At 49.7% G+C, this 17,153-nt stretch overlaps 6 protein-coding genes across 6 annotated transcripts; 2 read left to right on the plus strand and 4 right to left on the minus strand.

The window, feature by feature from the left end:
* Nucleotides 1-224: 224 nt before the first annotated feature.
* KY384_007920 (uncharacterized protein) lies at nt 225-623 on the minus strand (the record flags this gene model as incomplete). Its single annotated transcript, XM_044816409.1, has 2 exons — nt 225-299; nt 357-623. 2 exons carry the CDS (start codon nt 621-623, stop codon nt 225-227), a joined length of 342 nt encoding a protein of 113 aa, XP_044667049.1.
* Nucleotides 624-992: 369 nt separating this feature from the next.
* Nucleotides 993-1,592, plus strand: KY384_007921 (uncharacterized protein; the record flags this gene model as incomplete). The annotated part of the gene is made up of 1 exon (XM_044816410.1): nt 993-1,592. The coding sequence occupies one exon, from the start codon at nt 993-995 to the stop codon at nt 1,590-1,592; it is 600 nt and encodes a 199-aa protein (XP_044667050.1).
* A 4,330-nt stretch (nt 1,593-5,922) lies between these two features.
* Nucleotides 5,923-6,340, plus strand: KY384_007922 (uncharacterized protein; the record flags this gene model as incomplete). Its single annotated transcript, XM_044816411.1, has 2 exons — nt 5,923-6,024; nt 6,158-6,340. The coding sequence occupies 2 exons, from the start codon at nt 5,923-5,925 to the stop codon at nt 6,338-6,340; spliced, it is 285 nt and encodes a 94-aa protein (XP_044667051.1).
* A 1,392-nt stretch (nt 6,341-7,732) lies between these two features.
* On the minus strand, nt 7,733-10,066 carry KY384_007923 (uncharacterized protein; the record flags this gene model as incomplete). The annotated part of the gene is made up of 2 exons (XM_044816412.1): nt 7,733-7,969; nt 8,075-10,066. 2 exons carry the CDS (start codon nt 10,064-10,066, stop codon nt 7,733-7,735), a joined length of 2,229 nt encoding a protein of 742 aa, XP_044667052.1.
* A 1,027-nt stretch (nt 10,067-11,093) lies between these two features.
* On the minus strand, nt 11,094-12,311 carry ADH1 (alcohol dehydrogenase; the record flags this gene model as incomplete). Its single annotated transcript, XM_044816413.1, has 4 exons — nt 11,094-11,140; nt 11,193-11,925; nt 11,981-12,180; nt 12,230-12,311. 4 exons carry the CDS (start codon nt 12,309-12,311, stop codon nt 11,094-11,096), a joined length of 1,062 nt encoding a protein of 353 aa, XP_044667053.1.
* Nucleotides 12,312-13,343: 1,032 nt separating this feature from the next.
* On the minus strand, nt 13,344-15,263 carry KY384_007925 (uncharacterized protein; the record flags this gene model as incomplete). The annotated part of the gene is made up of 2 exons (XM_044816414.1): nt 13,344-14,166; nt 14,218-15,263. 2 exons carry the CDS (start codon nt 15,261-15,263, stop codon nt 13,344-13,346), a joined length of 1,869 nt encoding a protein of 622 aa, XP_044667054.1.
* Between the last annotated feature and the right edge of the window lie 1,890 nt (nt 15,264-17,153).

Below are 17,153 nucleotides of genomic sequence, written 5' to 3' on the forward strand. Positions count from 1 at the left end.
GACCAACCATTTTTTCTTGACGCTTCACTCGCTTAGTCACCAATCGCATATTGACAAGTCACATTGATCAGTCAGGAACAGATACAGGCCTTGAAGCTGATCACGCCCATAGAAACCAAAGGGGCCGTAGCGCAAAGGACACTATTTAAATTTATATCCCCCAATGTCAAACTACATACCCAAAGCCAATAGATGTTACAGGAACTCAGAACCATGAATCGTGTTCAAATGGTATCATCAGACGAGTTCTTACCTTTCCTACTCCTCAACGCGTTCGCAGCCCCAGTTTCAATCACGCCCTGGCAAAAGCAGTCAGCCACTTGTTACCCAATCAAAAAAAGAGGAAGGAAGCTTACAGCCTTGCTAATGTGTCTCTGCAACCCTTCCTCTCCATCCTCGTGTACAGCATGTCCCTTCCCAATCGACGAGAGTGAGTCTCGCATCAGGAACTCATAATATCCCGTAGCAAAGACTGTAGCCGGAATGTTGACCAAAATAGCGATCCACGAATAATTCAAATAGGTGAAGCTTTCCCCTCCAAAGAATATAGCAGCCACGATCCTGGTGCCCAAGTCCCTTGCCAAATTCGTGCTGATACCGTTGACCGCATAACCCCACACCATCGTAGCATAAGCCAGCCCAATGGCAAAAGGGGCAGTAGTAGCCGAGACGAACGGATTGGCAGGGTCAAGACAGGCCCAAATGACAAGACCGATATAGCTGTCAACGAAGAACTCCGTGAGGAAGAGATATCCCAGATTCCTGCCCACGCCTTATCAGCACACCCGACCTCCTCCCACATCCAAGAGATGATGAACTCACGTCTGATTCGGATTCGGAAAAGTACACAACAAGCTCGCCGGGCCCCCATTATAAACCAACCCCTTACCCGCAGCAATACTCTCAGCCTTAAACGCCTGAATCTCCGGCCAATACATGCCCACCATCAACAACCCGGCCACAAACGCCCCAAAAACCTGACTAAAGATATAATGCGGCACCTTCCTCCACGGAAAGCCCTGCCAAATGGCAAAACTGATCGTCACAGCCGGATTAAAGTGTCCCCCACTAGTCGGCGCACACGTCAAAATCGCAAACGCAATACCAATCCCGAACGCGAAGCCGATCTGCAAAATAGACCCGAAAGCGGCGAGCCCGAAGTTTTCCGAGGCGACTTGCGGGGTGCCGGCGGAGAGGGTGAAGCCCGCGATGGCGCCGATGCCGGGGAAGACGTAGAAGAAGACGCCCGTGGCTTCGGCCATGCATTCGCGGAGGACGCGGGGGCGGGCGTGCTCGAAGTCGAGTTTGCGCTGCGAGACGGGTTTGGTGGCGACGACGTGTCTGGAGAGGTGTTTTTGGACGGCTTCGGTGGCGCCGAGTTCGAGGTCGTGGGTTTGGAGGCGGTCGAGTTGGTGGTCTGTCATTTTGGCGGTGTTTTCTTTCCTCGTCGCCCTATGATACTATGGTCTTTTCTCTTTGAGGGAACAGGGGAGTATGGAGAGAGGCTCGCGGAACAGGAAGAGACACTGGAAGAGGCTTGTGGGAGAAGGAGAGATGGTGGTAGACTCAGAATGAAACCATTGCTGGAATAATGGGTGGTACAGGCAGAGGAGGGGAGTATGGATATCATGACTGCACGTATATGTGCCCTGGCTTTGGGTTTTTTGGGCTTTCTGCCGAGGTGGTAACGCAGATCTCCTCATGGTGGGCGGCCAGGAACGCTCACGGCATTGCACTCGGTAGTATTGCAGCGAGTCCAACGCTCCTTCCTGGATATCTTCTCCACGCGTCCTCCTTTTCTCACGTTCGCCAACTCGTTCACATGAAGCAGCAGCAGCAGGCCTGACGCCATTATATATAGGCTCTTCATTCAGTAGACCCTCATACTGCTCGCGATCCGCTGCATGCCATGCACTTGGTACCCGCGTACCATGTAGCTACACCAGCTGGGCAGGGTCGCTGCCGGCGCACTGATGTCACTCTTCGGCATTCAGGAGCTTCTCCTCCTGCGTCAAAAAGGCTTAAACCTCGGCACTTTACCCCAGATCTCGTCCTGAAGCTGTGATTGGCATGCCTGAGGATTGGAGAAGGAGGAGAAGGTTGCGTCCTCTAGGGGGCAAGTCCGTTCCAACGCCAAGCGCTCTTCTGGGGAAAGGTTGGGGCGATCATTGGCCCGTCGTGGCTTGTGCGCTTATTTCGTCCTCACGTCCTCTGTAAGACTTCTTCTATGGACGTATATGTAGGTGTGGAGGTCTTGAAGATGTTCAGAAGAGTCAAGTGGAGGTGGAAAAGTTCAGCGAAGTCGTATGGAACTCCTTGCATCCCGGAGACGCTCGGAATGTATAATTCCTTTGTCGCTGCTTTATCGAGAACTCGGCACACGACCATCCATCAAGCTCTAGATATCAATAGTGGCAGGCTGTGCCCTGTGTCCTTCGCGTACATGGAATCCTCAGTCTTCAATTGGGGGTCATATAATTAGGTGAGCTTTTTCCAGCCGAACTTCAAAGATGCTAGGAATTATTCTCTGCGTACCTTTTCAACCCAATCGAATATCTAGGTACCGAGGATCTCTACCTCGCAGCGTTGCGTTGTATTCCGGAATGACCAACTGGGCTGTGTCCATTTCGAGGTCTCGGATATTGCCTTGGTCAGTCAGTTTTGCAAGAAGCTTCATCACATGGAGACTTCCCTTCACCTTGGCCTCGTATATCCTCCTATCGTCCCCCAAGGGGCTTGGCGGTGAGGACGATGTCTTGTATTCTGGCTACAGCAGCTGCAAGGGTAAGATTTGATTGCTTTTGTGCTCGCTGCTGTATCTTGCTCCAGCCTTAAAATATTTCAGTGTTCACTCTCAACGCAGCTTGAAAATGAATGATAGGAGGCTGGGTTGGCGATGATCGATGCTTCAGGGCTTTTGCAGAACCTGCTGAATGTGTCCTCGGGGTCTAAAGAAAGGAACGGTAAGGCTTCTTGGAGGGCAGAAACGGTAGGAGACGTCAGCGTCTCGTTTCATTCTGGTCATTTCACTACTGCAAACAACGTTAGCATGTTCAAATTCTATGTCATAAAAAGGGAAGAGCCTGTTACAGCGTCTTTGAGCCTCATACGTTCCAATGCAAACCGTGTCGTCCCCACCGAGTCCCCTGCCTCTTGCTCCTCCTCCTGATCTCGTCCTCCATCGTCCTCTCCTTCACTTCGTCCTCGTTCCTTCCCCTTCTCCCCCGTCCTCTTCATCCCCGCCAAACTGTCTTTGTCAGCCTTTCCGGCCAGGAAAAGCATTCCTAGTATGATGCTGCGCCTACACATTCTCCCACTCCTTCTCCGCCTCGTCACTTACGGGTTGGACTCCCATTATGGCCTGACCAGGCCCTTGTGGTTGCGTACTTATGCTGTCAGCTTCTGAGCGATCTTGGGATCTATTATAGCTTCTTGATTGCTGGTAGTCTTACCTAGAGACGTCTTGGAGCTGCGTGTAGCTATTATGATGGCGTAAACGGTCGACGATGCTTCTCAAGAAGACTTCTACAGCCTGGCGAAGGCCCATTTCTGACGAAGTTGCAGATGGAGAGGAATGTGGATAACGTGCAGCAAGGCTCAAACAGGGCAGATTCGACTTCTCTTGGCTGCTCGAGGCTATGAACTGGTTATAGCAATATAGCAAGACGAATTTGATGTCGATTCTAAGCGTATAGTCATGGATAACTAGCTGCTAAGTGCAAAAGCGTCACTGTTGATACTGGAAAGAAGTGAAGGCCTAAAGGAGACTAGTCTGGTTGAGCCAAGTCCGCACAGAAGAGGCTTCTTGCATTAATTCTACCGTTCTGCCTCTCCCACCTCACCTGCACTCACCCTCAGGCAATCATATGTTGTCTCGGATCATCTGTAATGCTTCTACATCTTCCTCCACAGCTTCTGAATCACTCTATTGCCATTAGTAGCTTCTTTTACTCGCTCGCAGGCCCTTGGAGGCTGCTGGTGGTGCCTTCTTGTCCGACCGTGTCAGGCCAACATCATCCTCAACCCTCCCCATCATCCACAGAACGTCAGAGCATCAATCAAAAGGTAAGCAGCATCAGTGATGACCTGTAGCTATCATCGACATCAATTTTGAGCGTTGCATGACTGCAAAGCCGAGCTCGACTTCGGCTCGTGCTGATTTGGCGGTGAACTTGCGTCACGTCACACCCACACCCAACCAACAACAACAGCTCCATTCGACTACAGAACTTCGATAATTACTCAAAGGGGTTATAGCTGACACCGAGTGTAGTTTGGCACGTCTGCACAAGAAGTGCACGCGCTCAAAGTAGATTTACCCTACTTGACAACACCTCCACCTAGAAATCTGGACCTCCGACCGTACAAATTTCGACTCCAGATCTTCTCTTTCCCTTCCAATAGCATGCTGATGGCCTCCTCGAGCCCTAGATTTCCATCTTGACCGTTTAATACCCTTTACTACCTTGCTGAAGCACTTGTGTACTAATTCCTCACGACCGACAACATTTCGTCACTACTCACAAGTACGGTCCAAATAAGCGTCCATCGACCTAATAATTCTATAAGCCTACTTCTAGATCAGGAAGTGTACCTTCCGACCGAATGTTCACCTTCACTGACATTGGTCACTAGTCAGTCTCTACGATGCTGGAATACTCCTCACGAGTACGTTCTCGGACACAACGATTATGCTCCGACGAGCACAGACGATCTTCAGAGACGATGAAAGCATACTGTAGGTCTTCTAAAACCTGAAAGACCTCGTATCCCGTTGACGCACCTAGATCGCCGACCAGGACGCAAAATAATACACTTTGAGCTAGCACCTAGCTGTAAACATTGCTCGTGAGAGGCCGGACTTGGAGCGACGGAGAGGGAACGCAGAGGGGTTGTTGGTGATGGTAGGCCTGCTTCCTTCTCATATGTCGTTGGACCTGATAGCTGACCTGAACAGGCGTTCGGCGTTGGGCTGGCGAGAATTTGGCTTGCTAGGAGGGTAGTGGCTTGGGTACTGCTTGGCAGGACTATCTGGGTGTACGTTGGTATTGAGATGGAAGGCAAAACCAGTAGACTTCACCCCATCCAATCTAGATGCTATCAACACTGACCTCTTCACCTAGTCTTCGACATGACGCTGGTCGTCAGTCTCTAGCAAACGATTATCAAAGATTGCCGTCGTCAAGGCAATTGGCAGCCTTGTCTGCACTTGGGCAGACAAGGAGGGTGGGCAGTGGGCACGACGTTACGAATTCATCGTTTGTTGATTCTATGACTTATGACTGAACGGCCGAAAAAATATAAGGCAGCCTTGTCTGCATTTGGGCAGACAAGGAGGGTGGGCAGTGGGCACGACGTTACGAATTCATCGTTTGTCGATTTCAATGATTTATGACTGAACGGCCGTTACAATATAAGGTATCCTCGCCAGAGAGGAGGGTGGGTAAGGGGCACAGTTTACGACGTCACGATATACGGTAACCTCGCTGGTCGAGGGGGTGCGTCAGGGGCACGATTTTTGGAATTCATCGTTTGTCGATTTCCAATGATTTACGACTGAACGGCCGATATAATATAAGGTATCCTCGCCAGAGAGGAGGGTGGGTAAGGGGCACAATTCACGACGTCACGAGTAACGAAGTCACGATATACGGTAACCTCGCTGGTCGAGGGGGTGGGAACGGGGCACGAAGAAACGATATAGGGTATCCTCGCCGTCGAGGAGGGTGGGCTAAGGGGCACAAGTAATGACGACTCAGTTGACGACGGTAAGAACAATGACCTTATCACTCCCTCCTAGTATGACTGACAAACATAGGTACGACATCGAGTGGTGGCCTTTTACCTCCACGAGCTAGCCCCTCGTCGGAGCTGAAAGGAGGGTGGGTTTAGCGGGCACAATTTTTCAACAATCAACACTCGATGTCGGCACCACATGATACCGTCACAACAGACAATCCGGGCTTCAGCAATCTCTCATCACAACGTCGCTATGTTCGAGCGGTCATTACACTTAGCCAAAGGGTAGACCATGAGAGGATCAGAGGAGGACGCATTTCAATCACTTATGCAACATCGATTCGAACATTCTTCTTGCTGCTGCAAAATCAAGCAAGAAATGGTAATGTATGATTGCATCTGCAGGTAGTAATAACAGAAGGATATGGGACTTTCACTCTATCGCCGGATTGAATACAACAACAACAACAACAACAACAACAACAACAACAACAACAACAACAACAACAACAACAACAACAACAACAACAACAACAACAACAACAACGACAACAACAACGACAACATCATCATCGTCACGAAGCTTCAGGACATTCGCTAACTACCAACTCCAGACCGACTGTACTAACATCTGAGAAGGAGAGGAGGAAGTCCAGCGCTGAACGCCGAGATACTTTAGATAGCTTAGCGAATGGAATCACATTGCCATTTGCTACATAACAACATTCACAGATTCTCCAAAGTCCTGCCTTCAATATCATTAGCTCATGCGTGCCACTTTGTAGAGACATGGCCGAGAAGTAGACTACCGTTGACGCAAGGAGGTAGAGCCCCAAAGACTTCAAGTGAGTAGCGTACCGTAGATGGTAAAAAGACATCGATTGTCATCCGTCTTGTTGATTCCCATCTCAAACCCTGTGAAGGGCGCGGGATCTCTACCCCATGCTGCCAACTCATCCTCTTCCTCACCACTACCTCTTGACTTTTTTCCCTTTACTCTCCCATCCATGGCGAATCTTCATTTACTTCTTCGTCGTCCTCCTCCTCCTCATCATATCCTACTCCTCTACCGCCGCCGTATCTACCAACAAAGCCCAGTCCCTCTCTTCCACCACGCGCTTCATCCCTCCTCCTTCTCCTCCTCCTCTCCCACACCACCACCACTACCACCACCACCACCTTCTCCCTCTCACCCTACCGCTCCTTCTGCTAGCACTCAACTAACCTCCCTCAATCAACCATCCCCTTCAACCCGTCCCCTTACCATTCCCAACGACCTCATCACGGCCTCTGCCACCCACAACAGTGACCCTACAGAGCCTCCAAGGCCGCAAAACACCGTACCCAAAGCCCATCGGTACGAAGAACACCCCATCATATTTTCCACCAGCGACGGAGTTGACGATGACTCAATCTACTGAGCTGATTGGACCAACGTGCACCACCAGCACACCTTTAAGCAAAGCTGGCAGAAGAATCGTTATCGATATGCAGCGCGAGCTCAGCGACTACATGTGCAGAAGATAGGTCGTAGCATCTGGATTATCTGGGCAGGGCGTGGGCGTCGATCTCTTGCTTCGTCACCCGTTACAGGCTGGAGGGTGAGGGTAAGGTGTGCTACATCATGATACTGGCTTGGAGGAGACGGGGCTGTGAAGCGTGAGCTATGAAATCAGCTGAGCCAGCAGCGTGGGTAGGTCTGGTGACAAAGATGCAGTGCTTCAGTTAAAGGAGACGATGTCCATCTTCAAGTTGGTCACGGAGAAAAATGAGAGCGGAAGAAATTGATAGGCGAAGAAGGGCAGAGCACGATTATGGAGATTACTCAGAAAGCTGTAACGTACTTGGACGTTGAATGAGTGTAGTGATAATACCTGATGCTAATGTTTTGAAGATTGGCCGTTACATTTTCGTAAAATCGCCTTCCCCGCCCACTATCCCATGCTGTCCATCTCGTAGCTTGTCCCCACAGCCCAGCCGCCCTACCTGTTCATCAGACGCTGCCCATGATATTACGAAAGATGCCATTGCCTTTCTGCAGCTTTGCAATACGCTCCTGAAGGAATGCCCGCTGGCGGTGGGTGGCGGGATTTTCTTTGGCAATCAGCTCGATTTGGCCGTCGCCCATCGCTGTAATTTTCAGAGGACTGAGGATATCCTCAAGATGGCGGACGATATGACGTTCGACGACTTGCGTTGTGACGTTGGAGACGAAGATTTTGAGCATGACCTAAGAAATTCAGCTGAGAACTTGGCGATGAAGGGATTAACAATCAACAATGCTTTGATTTGTTACAGAGCTCAAGATTTCAGCCACGACTGGAGGGAAGCATACCTTGTAGATAGCATAGACACTATCAAGTGCCGCATTGCAGCTAACATTCTTCATGTTAGGATCAACTTCAGGCATGATGTCATTAGTCAGTTGGTCGGTGTCAATTTGGTCTCCGTCAGCCACCTCATAAGCATTTTGAATAGTCTCAGTGATTGAGCCTTTGCATCGATCTTTATGTAGCTTGTTAATTGTATCTGTAAAGTAGTGATTGTAATTGATTGGATGCTCTTTGATGTCGTCAATCAATTTCTGCAACTCTTTATAGGCGTTTGTATGGCGTCGATGCAAGGAATCTTCAACGTGACTGGACCAAAACACTGTTTTGACGTCCTTTGGACAATTGTCGCTGAGGACGTATCCAAGGAACTGCTCGCAACTAAGAGCGACTTGCTCAACATGCTGCTTGGCAAATGCTTCCCACTTCGAGCTTTGCTCCCAGAAAAGCTCTCCAATCAGAAGAGGGTTGAAAGTCCCAGCCAGTTCCTTGCCTCGAGTATGATCAAAGACTTCTTCTACCCATTCCAGAGCCTTCTCACGAGAAATTTGGATCGGAGCGGGGATAGAGTGCTCTTTGAATTCCGTGGCTTTTGCCTTGAAAGGCTTTTGGTACGACTTCTCATCCTTAGGAAAATCGAATTTGTGACCCGTCGTTCGCATAGCCTCATTGAAGTTCGAATTCTGCTTCTGGATTTGTGCTCGAATACGTCGGATTGCGACCTCAGAGGTACGCGAAAACTGTTCCTTTCGGTTGGTCATAGCAAAGAATGGGCCCTCATAATGTCCATTGATTCCACCCTTGCAGGTTTGATATGAGTCAAGGCAGATCCTCGACAAGTATGTACGGCACTCGTTCGCATCGGAGCGAGAATCGCCCATTGATACCAGTTCATCTTGCGCAATTTTCAACACAGCATTAAGATCCCCGCGAAGATTTGGCAATTCACGTTTCACGTGCTCGAATAGAAGTGCGCTAAGGCGAGAGCGTAGGTTTTCGATGCCCACGGTGTCTCCCGGAAGCTGATTGAATTTTGACGTCCGGAAGAATGTCTTCTCGCTCTGGTTGCGTTCTAGTAGGGAGAAATGCTCCTCTTTGAATACCCGATTCTTGATGACGTGCCATCCCAGCTGAAGGAATACATCTTCATTTTTAGCGAGATTGATGTAATCTTGCTCATGGACTGATCCGTTATCCAACCTGTCCGGCTTCGTGATGACGCCTAAAGTCCGCTCACCTTGAGGGTCGACTTCTCGAACTTTGGTCAGAATTCTCTGCGTTGCATAATCACCCAAGGCTGGGATCACTGCAAGGCAGATAGTTCGAGGTTGGGTAATGTATGAGTCCGTGATCTCGTTGACAATGTCTATATCGGATTGAGTCACACCTTTCGTAACAGTCTCAATTAAACCAGGGATGTCGACTAGTGTGAGCTGTGGCCGATCCGGTCCTTCGATTTCAATTCGCAAGACGTCCCTCGCAAAGGCACTGGCTTCTGAATTTGAACCCTGTCTGTCGATACCCATTAGGTCTGTAGCCATTGCCATCACCCGAGGGAGATCAGAAAAATCGTCAATCGACTCCTGGAAGATGTTGATGGCCATCTTCTCATTGGTGGGACGGTTCTCGTCTGGGAGAACTTTGATCGTCAGCGTGTTGCTTGTTCCTCGTCGCAAGATGATCTCGGAAGCAAATCTAGTGCATTTATTATCGCTTCTGGGGAACGAAATTTCCGTCAACGCTTCCAGAACAGAGCTCTTTCCAGATGATTGTTGACCGCATACTACAATTTGAGGCAGAGAGAGGACCGAGTCAAGTCCGCATTTACGCACTTCCGCAATAGTATCCAGAACTCGGCGTTGCTCATCGGTTTGAAGGTCAGAGAGCGAGGAGGATATTTGAAGCTCCTTGACCTTGTCTGCGAGATTTACCTGAGAAGTGGCGGTCGAGAGGTCACTGATCTCATTGTTCGTGACGGTCTCATGCGTAGAGCCCATGATAGTCGTTGTTTGATCGTGCACGGTCAAAAAGAGGGGTTTCGTCCTGTTGTATGGGTATGCTTGATTTCCTTTTGATTCTTGGACTGAAAGGCAAAAGAGGTCTTTGAATAACCAGTGAATACAGAATGAGTAAGTCTCTCATGCAGATATGGGTTGATCAGTCACCGGGGAATATTTCCATATGACGGCAGCCTTCTTGTGACTTCGACCAAGATTCGAGTGTGACGTACGTCAGCTACTAAAAAGCATGAATTAAAAAAAATCACGGTGCTGTTTTGCTAGGAGGCGGCAGCCAAACTAACATATAGAGGCGGTAAGCCAGTCAGCATGGCTCAGTGAATCAATCCGATGTGAATTGCAGTACCTGTTTGCTACAGGCCCACAGAAACAGGCTGGGCGACGCACAGTGAAGTCACCACAAAAGAAAACCTACTGCTGATAACATGGAACGCAGGCATAAGCTGTCTGTTGCTGCAAGGCAAATACGACCCTGCTGGCGGTGTAATGTTTGCTCGACGCGACCATGCATTCATCGGTTGCAACGCCATCACAATGCAGACGAAACCCCTTAATATAGGGCAATCTGCCAGCAATAAGTGGAGAAATTGTGCAGACGATTTTCGATGAGGGCGTAATTGCCCATCATTGCACTGAAATGGATGTTGCCAACGCGATCGAGGAGCGCTGTAATAGCGCTAGCGGGCAGATGCCTCTGCCAAGACCATCCAATGCGGAAGGAGCAGGCAGGTCCTATATCACTTATGACAGACCGCGTTGGGTCACACACCATTCGTCAGTAGCTTGTTTGTATCATGAGCGGCATCGGTGAGTGGTCAGTGTTTGTATCTACTTCGAGGGCCAAGTGCCAAAACTTGGTGGAGAGCTCTGTGGAGGGTAGAAGACATCGTATAGAGGTATGGAAGTAGAATACATGTAAGCTCCATTGAGGAAGGAAAGATGAAAGCTTTTGTGTGTCACTCAAGAGTAGCTGTAAGCTACTGTCCCGTGTTCTCGATTGCAAAGATCACTTGCTCGTGTCCACGATATATCGTCCAGCAATCTGGCCTTGCTCTGCGTATTACGTTAGCTATGCAACTTGGTGTGGAAAAGAGGAATAGCATACCCATTAGCTCATAGACCTTGCTCAACTCACTCAAGCCCACAGTCTTGAATGGCGCCTTGATGAGCCCCCTCCTAAAGAACTCAATCGCCTCCTGCGTATCCTTCCTATTCCCCACGTAACTCCCCTTAATCGTCTTCATCTGCGTCACAGTCTGGAAGACCGGCGCCTTCAAGAACGCATTCGCAGGCAGCCCAATCGCCACCACCGTGCCTCTCGGTCTCACATAATCCATCGCCTGCTGGAACGGCCCCTCGTTTACAGCAACGACAAGCACAGCATTAGGCCCCGTCTTGTCTTCTGTCTGCTCCTGCACATCCTGGACCACATCCTTTGTCTTCGCGAAATCGATGAAGGCCTTAACGCCCAGCTCGCCCTCCAGCATCTTCTTCTTATCGTCGCCGGTGTCGATGGCGATGACTTGTAGACCCATAGCCTTTGCGTACTGGCAGGCTAAGGAGCCGAGACCACCTCCTGCGCCGACAATGGCGACTGTCTCGCCTGGTCGGGCGCCGGATTCTTTCAAGCCTTTGTAGACGGTTATGCCCGCGCAGAGGATTGGGGAAATTGCGTCCAAGGGCACGTCTTTGGGGATGCGGGCTACGTGGGCAGCTTTGCCGATCGCGTATTGCTGGAAGCTACCGTCGACAGTGTAACCCGAGAGAATAGGGCTGGGGCAGAGGGGCTCATCGGCTGTTTGACAAAAGGAGCATTGGAGGCAGGATCCGTTGAGCCACTGCAGCACATTAGCTATTGTAGGTTCTCAGGAAGAGGAATGGGTGCTGGTTCACCTTTATGCCTGCATGGTCACCGATCTCGATGTCTTTCACCAGGTCACCTCGTGCTACGACTACGCCTGCACCCTCGTGACCGCCGACCAATGGGAGTTTGGTGGGCAGGGGCCAATCTCCTTTCCATGCATGGAGATCTGTGTGGCAGACACCAGAGAATTTGATGTTTATGAGAACCTCATCTGGTCCAGGCTTAGGGACTAGAAATCTCATCAGTGCTTGTCCAGAGTCTGTCGCAGGTGAACATACCTGGGATCTCTTTGTAATCGATCGGTCCTCCAGTCTTCTCGATGACTTGAGCCCACTGCTTCTCTGGAATGTTAGGAGCCATGTTGTATAGGTGGTCTGTTTTGGACGATGATAGATGCTATGGTTCGTGGTAATTCAGGCAATCTGAGTGGTATCTGAACGTATTGCCGTCGATGGAGCTGTATATCAACGAGAGACACCGCTGATCCGAAGCAAGCAACGCATCTTGGCTGTAGCCATGGCCACGTCTACCCCACATAGCAGCCGTATGCCCGTTGCTCGACCCCTCTTGTTGGGTGATGTAATATTGCCGAGTCCCTTTGCTAGGATGCCAGCTGTCCTGTGGAATTTTCCATGGTTAGTCCATGCTCAGTCTAGCTGCTCTCACTTGGGTAACAGGGTCCAATTGAAGCTGCATTGAACTGTCTTGGTTGAGCTTGCTTCCCCTCTTCCGGCGAGTTGAAGTTTCTCCAAGCACGGCCACAGGTTTTGCCAAGACAAGTCAAGCCACGAGCATGCTGTGCCACCTCCTATTCTCGAACTTGGCCCTGTTGCGAACCCTTGCGAGTTGTTCATCTCTTCAAACAGCCTTACTAGGATATGTGGGGGCGAAGTGTTTATGCTTCGATCCTGCGAATGGCAATCAGAGGCACGGTATTCCAGAAGTGTCTCTGCATTATACGTTTGCGGCACCACATAGACGTAGCGATGCTTGCTGCAGCAACACCTGCTTCACCTTTTTCCGTCGAAACATTCTACATATACGGATACCTTATCCAGTGTAGTAAATGATGTTCAATGGATATTACCCGAAGGCGGCACGTATGTCAGAGCCTTGTCTTAAGCATATGTATATTGACACATACGGCAATCGCTCCGATCCCTGATGGTAGACGTGCATATGCTCGTGAAACGGCTGTGCCATCAAGTGTTGAAACGCTTTTCCTCGTATTCAGTGCACCTCGGTCTCTGCTCATGTATGATGGCAGCGAACTCTCGTGTCGTCTACTAAAATTATTTTCAAGAGGGATGCCCTTATCCGTGTTTCATGCTCGCCGTTGCTTAGCGAAGATAGTCATTACGAATTCCATTACTTGATACTCGATACATAAACTTAGTCCGAAAGATAGCATTCGATGATGCTCATTACGTCCATTACTTCCTGCTCAGTGCTCGTCATTAAAGCCTCGAATGATTTCTTGATCAAACAAGGTCCGTGGCGTTTTGGCATAATTGGTGAAAGCTGAGGGCTCTCTGATACTGGGGTTGGTGGTAGGGAGCGATCCAGATCAACGTTTCTCAAATCTCGACTCGGCCTGATGGTCAAACCTCTGATTTCTGAACCATAGTTCCACGCAGCTATTCTGCGAGCTTCGCGCTTTGCAGAGGTTATAGTGGCCGGTAGTTCGATAGGTCTCAAGCGCTGACGGCCTTGACTGCGACCTCTGGGTGGCTCGTCTGACCAGCTGCAGGATCTCAGCTCGCGCTTTCTTGTCGCAACAGGCGACGGAAGCTCATGAATGACGTTACCTGAACCTGAAGGCGTTTCTGTGTCTAATAGTTCGAGCATTCTGCCAGTGTCAAGTATCTCAGGGGTCTCTTTTCTGCCAATTTCATTCATCGGAGAGATTGTCGCGGCTTGCAAGCTTGATGGATCAGACACGCTCTTGTTTCTCTCCACTTCCATCGGCTTAGACTTGCGCTTCTTCTTGCGAATCCACAAGATCAGGAAGGCAACCACCAAGATAACAAGGACTCCAGCACCAATGGAGCCACCAATGATACCACCAGTATTCAATGGCTGCTTCCTATGATGTGATACAAGATTGGGCCTGTCGGTCTTCGGCGGAAAGGCAATGATGTTGTGTGAATCATCAAGATTGAATTTACTTTGAGATACGGAAAAGTTTGAGTATTCATAATTGACTGAGAGGTATCTGCGATATTGTTAGTCTTGAGAACTGGATTTGGCAGAACTTGGGTCCTACGCTTCTTGCAAAAAGGTACGTCCCAGTGTATATTGGGTGTCATTGGCAGCTCGCTTCAGTGGAAAATACCGTGTATCCGCTGGCACGAAAGGGAAGCTGGCATTGAGATCGAAACTCGCATACGGTAGGACAATGTCCGCTGTAGGTCCTGGAGATGTCGTATCTGCTATTCGAAACGTGAAATTGGGGTTGCTTGTGAGTAAGCTCTCATGAAGATTGTCGTCTATGTAGTAAGTCTTCCAGGTATCATTCCATGTCAGCCCGAGGAACCGCTCAAACTCTTGACATGCCTCGAGCGGAAGGTAGATGAAAGGCAGAGTTGAGTCAATGAAGCTAAGAATAGGAGATGAGATTGCATTGACTGAAGCGCTTTGGTTCATGATCACGATAGACGGCACAGAGACTACGATGTCCCGGGAGATATCTGTGGCAAGGTGGAATGTCACGTTGTTTGGTAAGAACCGTTCGGAATCATAGCCTCCGAGAGTCAGACTCCCAAAGACCCCTTTGAGCCCTTTGAAGGTAAGTGATCTATTTTGAGCATAAATTTCCCACTTACTGTAACGTGCCCCAGCGGAATAGCTCCAAGAGAGACTTGGAATCCTGCTCTGATTCTTGAGGGTGGATAAGTAGCTTTGTTGAGGATTGCTAGGATCTGAGAGATTGACAGGCTGGTGGTTGAGTCCAAATGATCCGAGATAGAAACGGTCAGTGGCAAGCTCGGCTACGGTCTGTGATTCCAGAGCTGGACCACCCAAGGCCTCGCTAGGACCGAGAGCCACAGAATCTAACCCAAAGGTGGCGTAGGTATCTTTGTAGCCAAGATTCTCTTCCAGACCGAGCGTGTAATTACCTGCACTTGACGTCTTCCATGTACTCGAATTTGAAGACGTGAAAATCCCGCCCCTAGCATCTTCACACTTGGGGATGGCAGTGGTTCCTGGTCTGCCAGGTGGGCAGCCTTCCGAAGCTACCAGCACTGTTGCCTGTCCAGCCGTTGAAATCATGACCCGAAGAAATTGTTCTGGGTCACCGACACGTAGCATGAAAGATGACCAGGAGCCATCATCGCCATCCCTATCATCAGTACTCAACAGACTGTACTATACTTCTTCCGGGACTCGATGTACCTACCAAGATTGTGAAGGGGACCAACTTATGGGTGCGGGAGACGTGGCCATAGGCCAGGTAACTTCTGGCAATGAAATGCAAACCCCAGGTAAAAGTCAAAAACAGCGCTTCGTAGCGCTCGTAATATCTTCATCGATCGATCTCTGAATGTACGATGAAACATTGAAAATGTTTCAGCAAGGGTTGGCATTTTGCATGCTAGTCTTAAAATCACAGTCTCGTATGTAAGTGTATGGCACAACCTATGCACAGGTACTGAGGCAGCTCTCCAGGCTTAATTGCGTTGATATGGTTGAGTAGACAAGTTGCAAGAAGCTTGGTTCGCCTAACATAAGTGATTGAGAAGCACTTTGCATTGGATTGTGGGGGCCACGTCGGACATGAGGCAACTTGAATGATGAATGAAACACAGCCTACAGACTTCTTTGCATAAGAGAGACTTGATAGTTGTGAAATTATGTCGACGGCCTTACCACGCCTCGCCCTTGTTCATTTAATCAAAGAGCTCCAGCCATTCACATTCATCCATGATGTTCATTTCGGTGATCGTGATACTTCCACTTGCCGGCCGTTCATTTTATAACCGTTTCAGACCATGTCGACCCACAATTCACCTTCAAGACGTTCAGATACGCGCCCTAGCGTACGTGGTTGCGGTGCTTTACATGTATGAGCGCTCACTTGTCCTTCTGATTGGACCCAATTATCACGGCAGTCGCTATCGCGGCCCCATTTCATTTCCGAATCTGTGATATCTCTTGAGCAGACCTGAGCCTATGGGATGCAAACGCAATCATGGCTGAGTTTGGAGAACAAATACGTTGGAGTCTGGGAACGGCTGGGAGGGATTGTCACATAAAGGTTTCGAAGTCCGCGTCTCGTTGCCTTGATATGTGGTTCCCAAATTATGAGCTATGCGTTTTCCCGATGCTCTTTCGGTGATCTTGTTATTCGTCCAAATTTTGGAATCCGTACCCATCGCCTGTGGGATGTTTGTCAAAAGACAGGACCCAGCTTTCACTGCATCATCAGTTCCACCAATGCAGACCCAAGCTTCACCTGGTTTAACTCCAGCGCCAGTATATGTTACCATTACAGCGACTCCACCACTCCAAACACCCATACTCTCGTCTGCCGGTCCTCCAACCCCGCCTGACAATCCCCCACCTCCGCCTGACAGTTCTCTGGCCCTGCCTGAAAGTCCGTCACCTCCGCCAGGAAGTCCGTCACCTCCACTTGACAATACTCAGCCTCCGCCTGATAGTACTCCACTTCCACCTGGCAATTCCCAACCTCCCCTTGAAGGGCCTCCCATAACGAGCATGTCAACAAGTTTCCAACCTGCAGTCGGCCAGCCGGAAAGCTCTTGCTCGCGATGGCCTCAATGCAATCTTTTTTTCCAGGTATATTTGCTGTCACGAGTCCAGTATGCCTCAATCTAATAAAGATATCGCCAGACAGTGACTGTATACTACTGGCCAAATAAGCCGCCAGACGATGCCTGCCGCGACCAACATGCAATGGGTCAACCGGCGTCCCCGAATTTCCCAGTGTAAGAACAGCAATCACAAACGAGTAAGGTAACACGCAAGCTGACTAGGACAGAGTACAACCCAGCATATACGCAATATTTCCCTCCGTCAACGCATTCGATGGCTGCACTCAGGTGGGCAGTACCTATTCAGGCATCACCACATCGTTTGCTCCAGGCGCGTTGTCAAGTATCGACCCTAATGGCGCGACTAGAGCATTAGATTTTCCGGATCTAGACTGCCCTCCAGCTTCGGCTAAGATTGCTCCACCAC

The sequence above is a fragment of the Bacidia gigantensis genome (genome assembly GCF_019456465.1).
Source record: "Bacidia gigantensis strain McMullin 20006 chromosome Unknown contig_278, whole genome shotgun sequence".
NCBI lineage: Eukaryota > Fungi > Ascomycota > Lecanoromycetes > Lecanorales > Ramalinaceae > Bacidia > Bacidia gigantensis.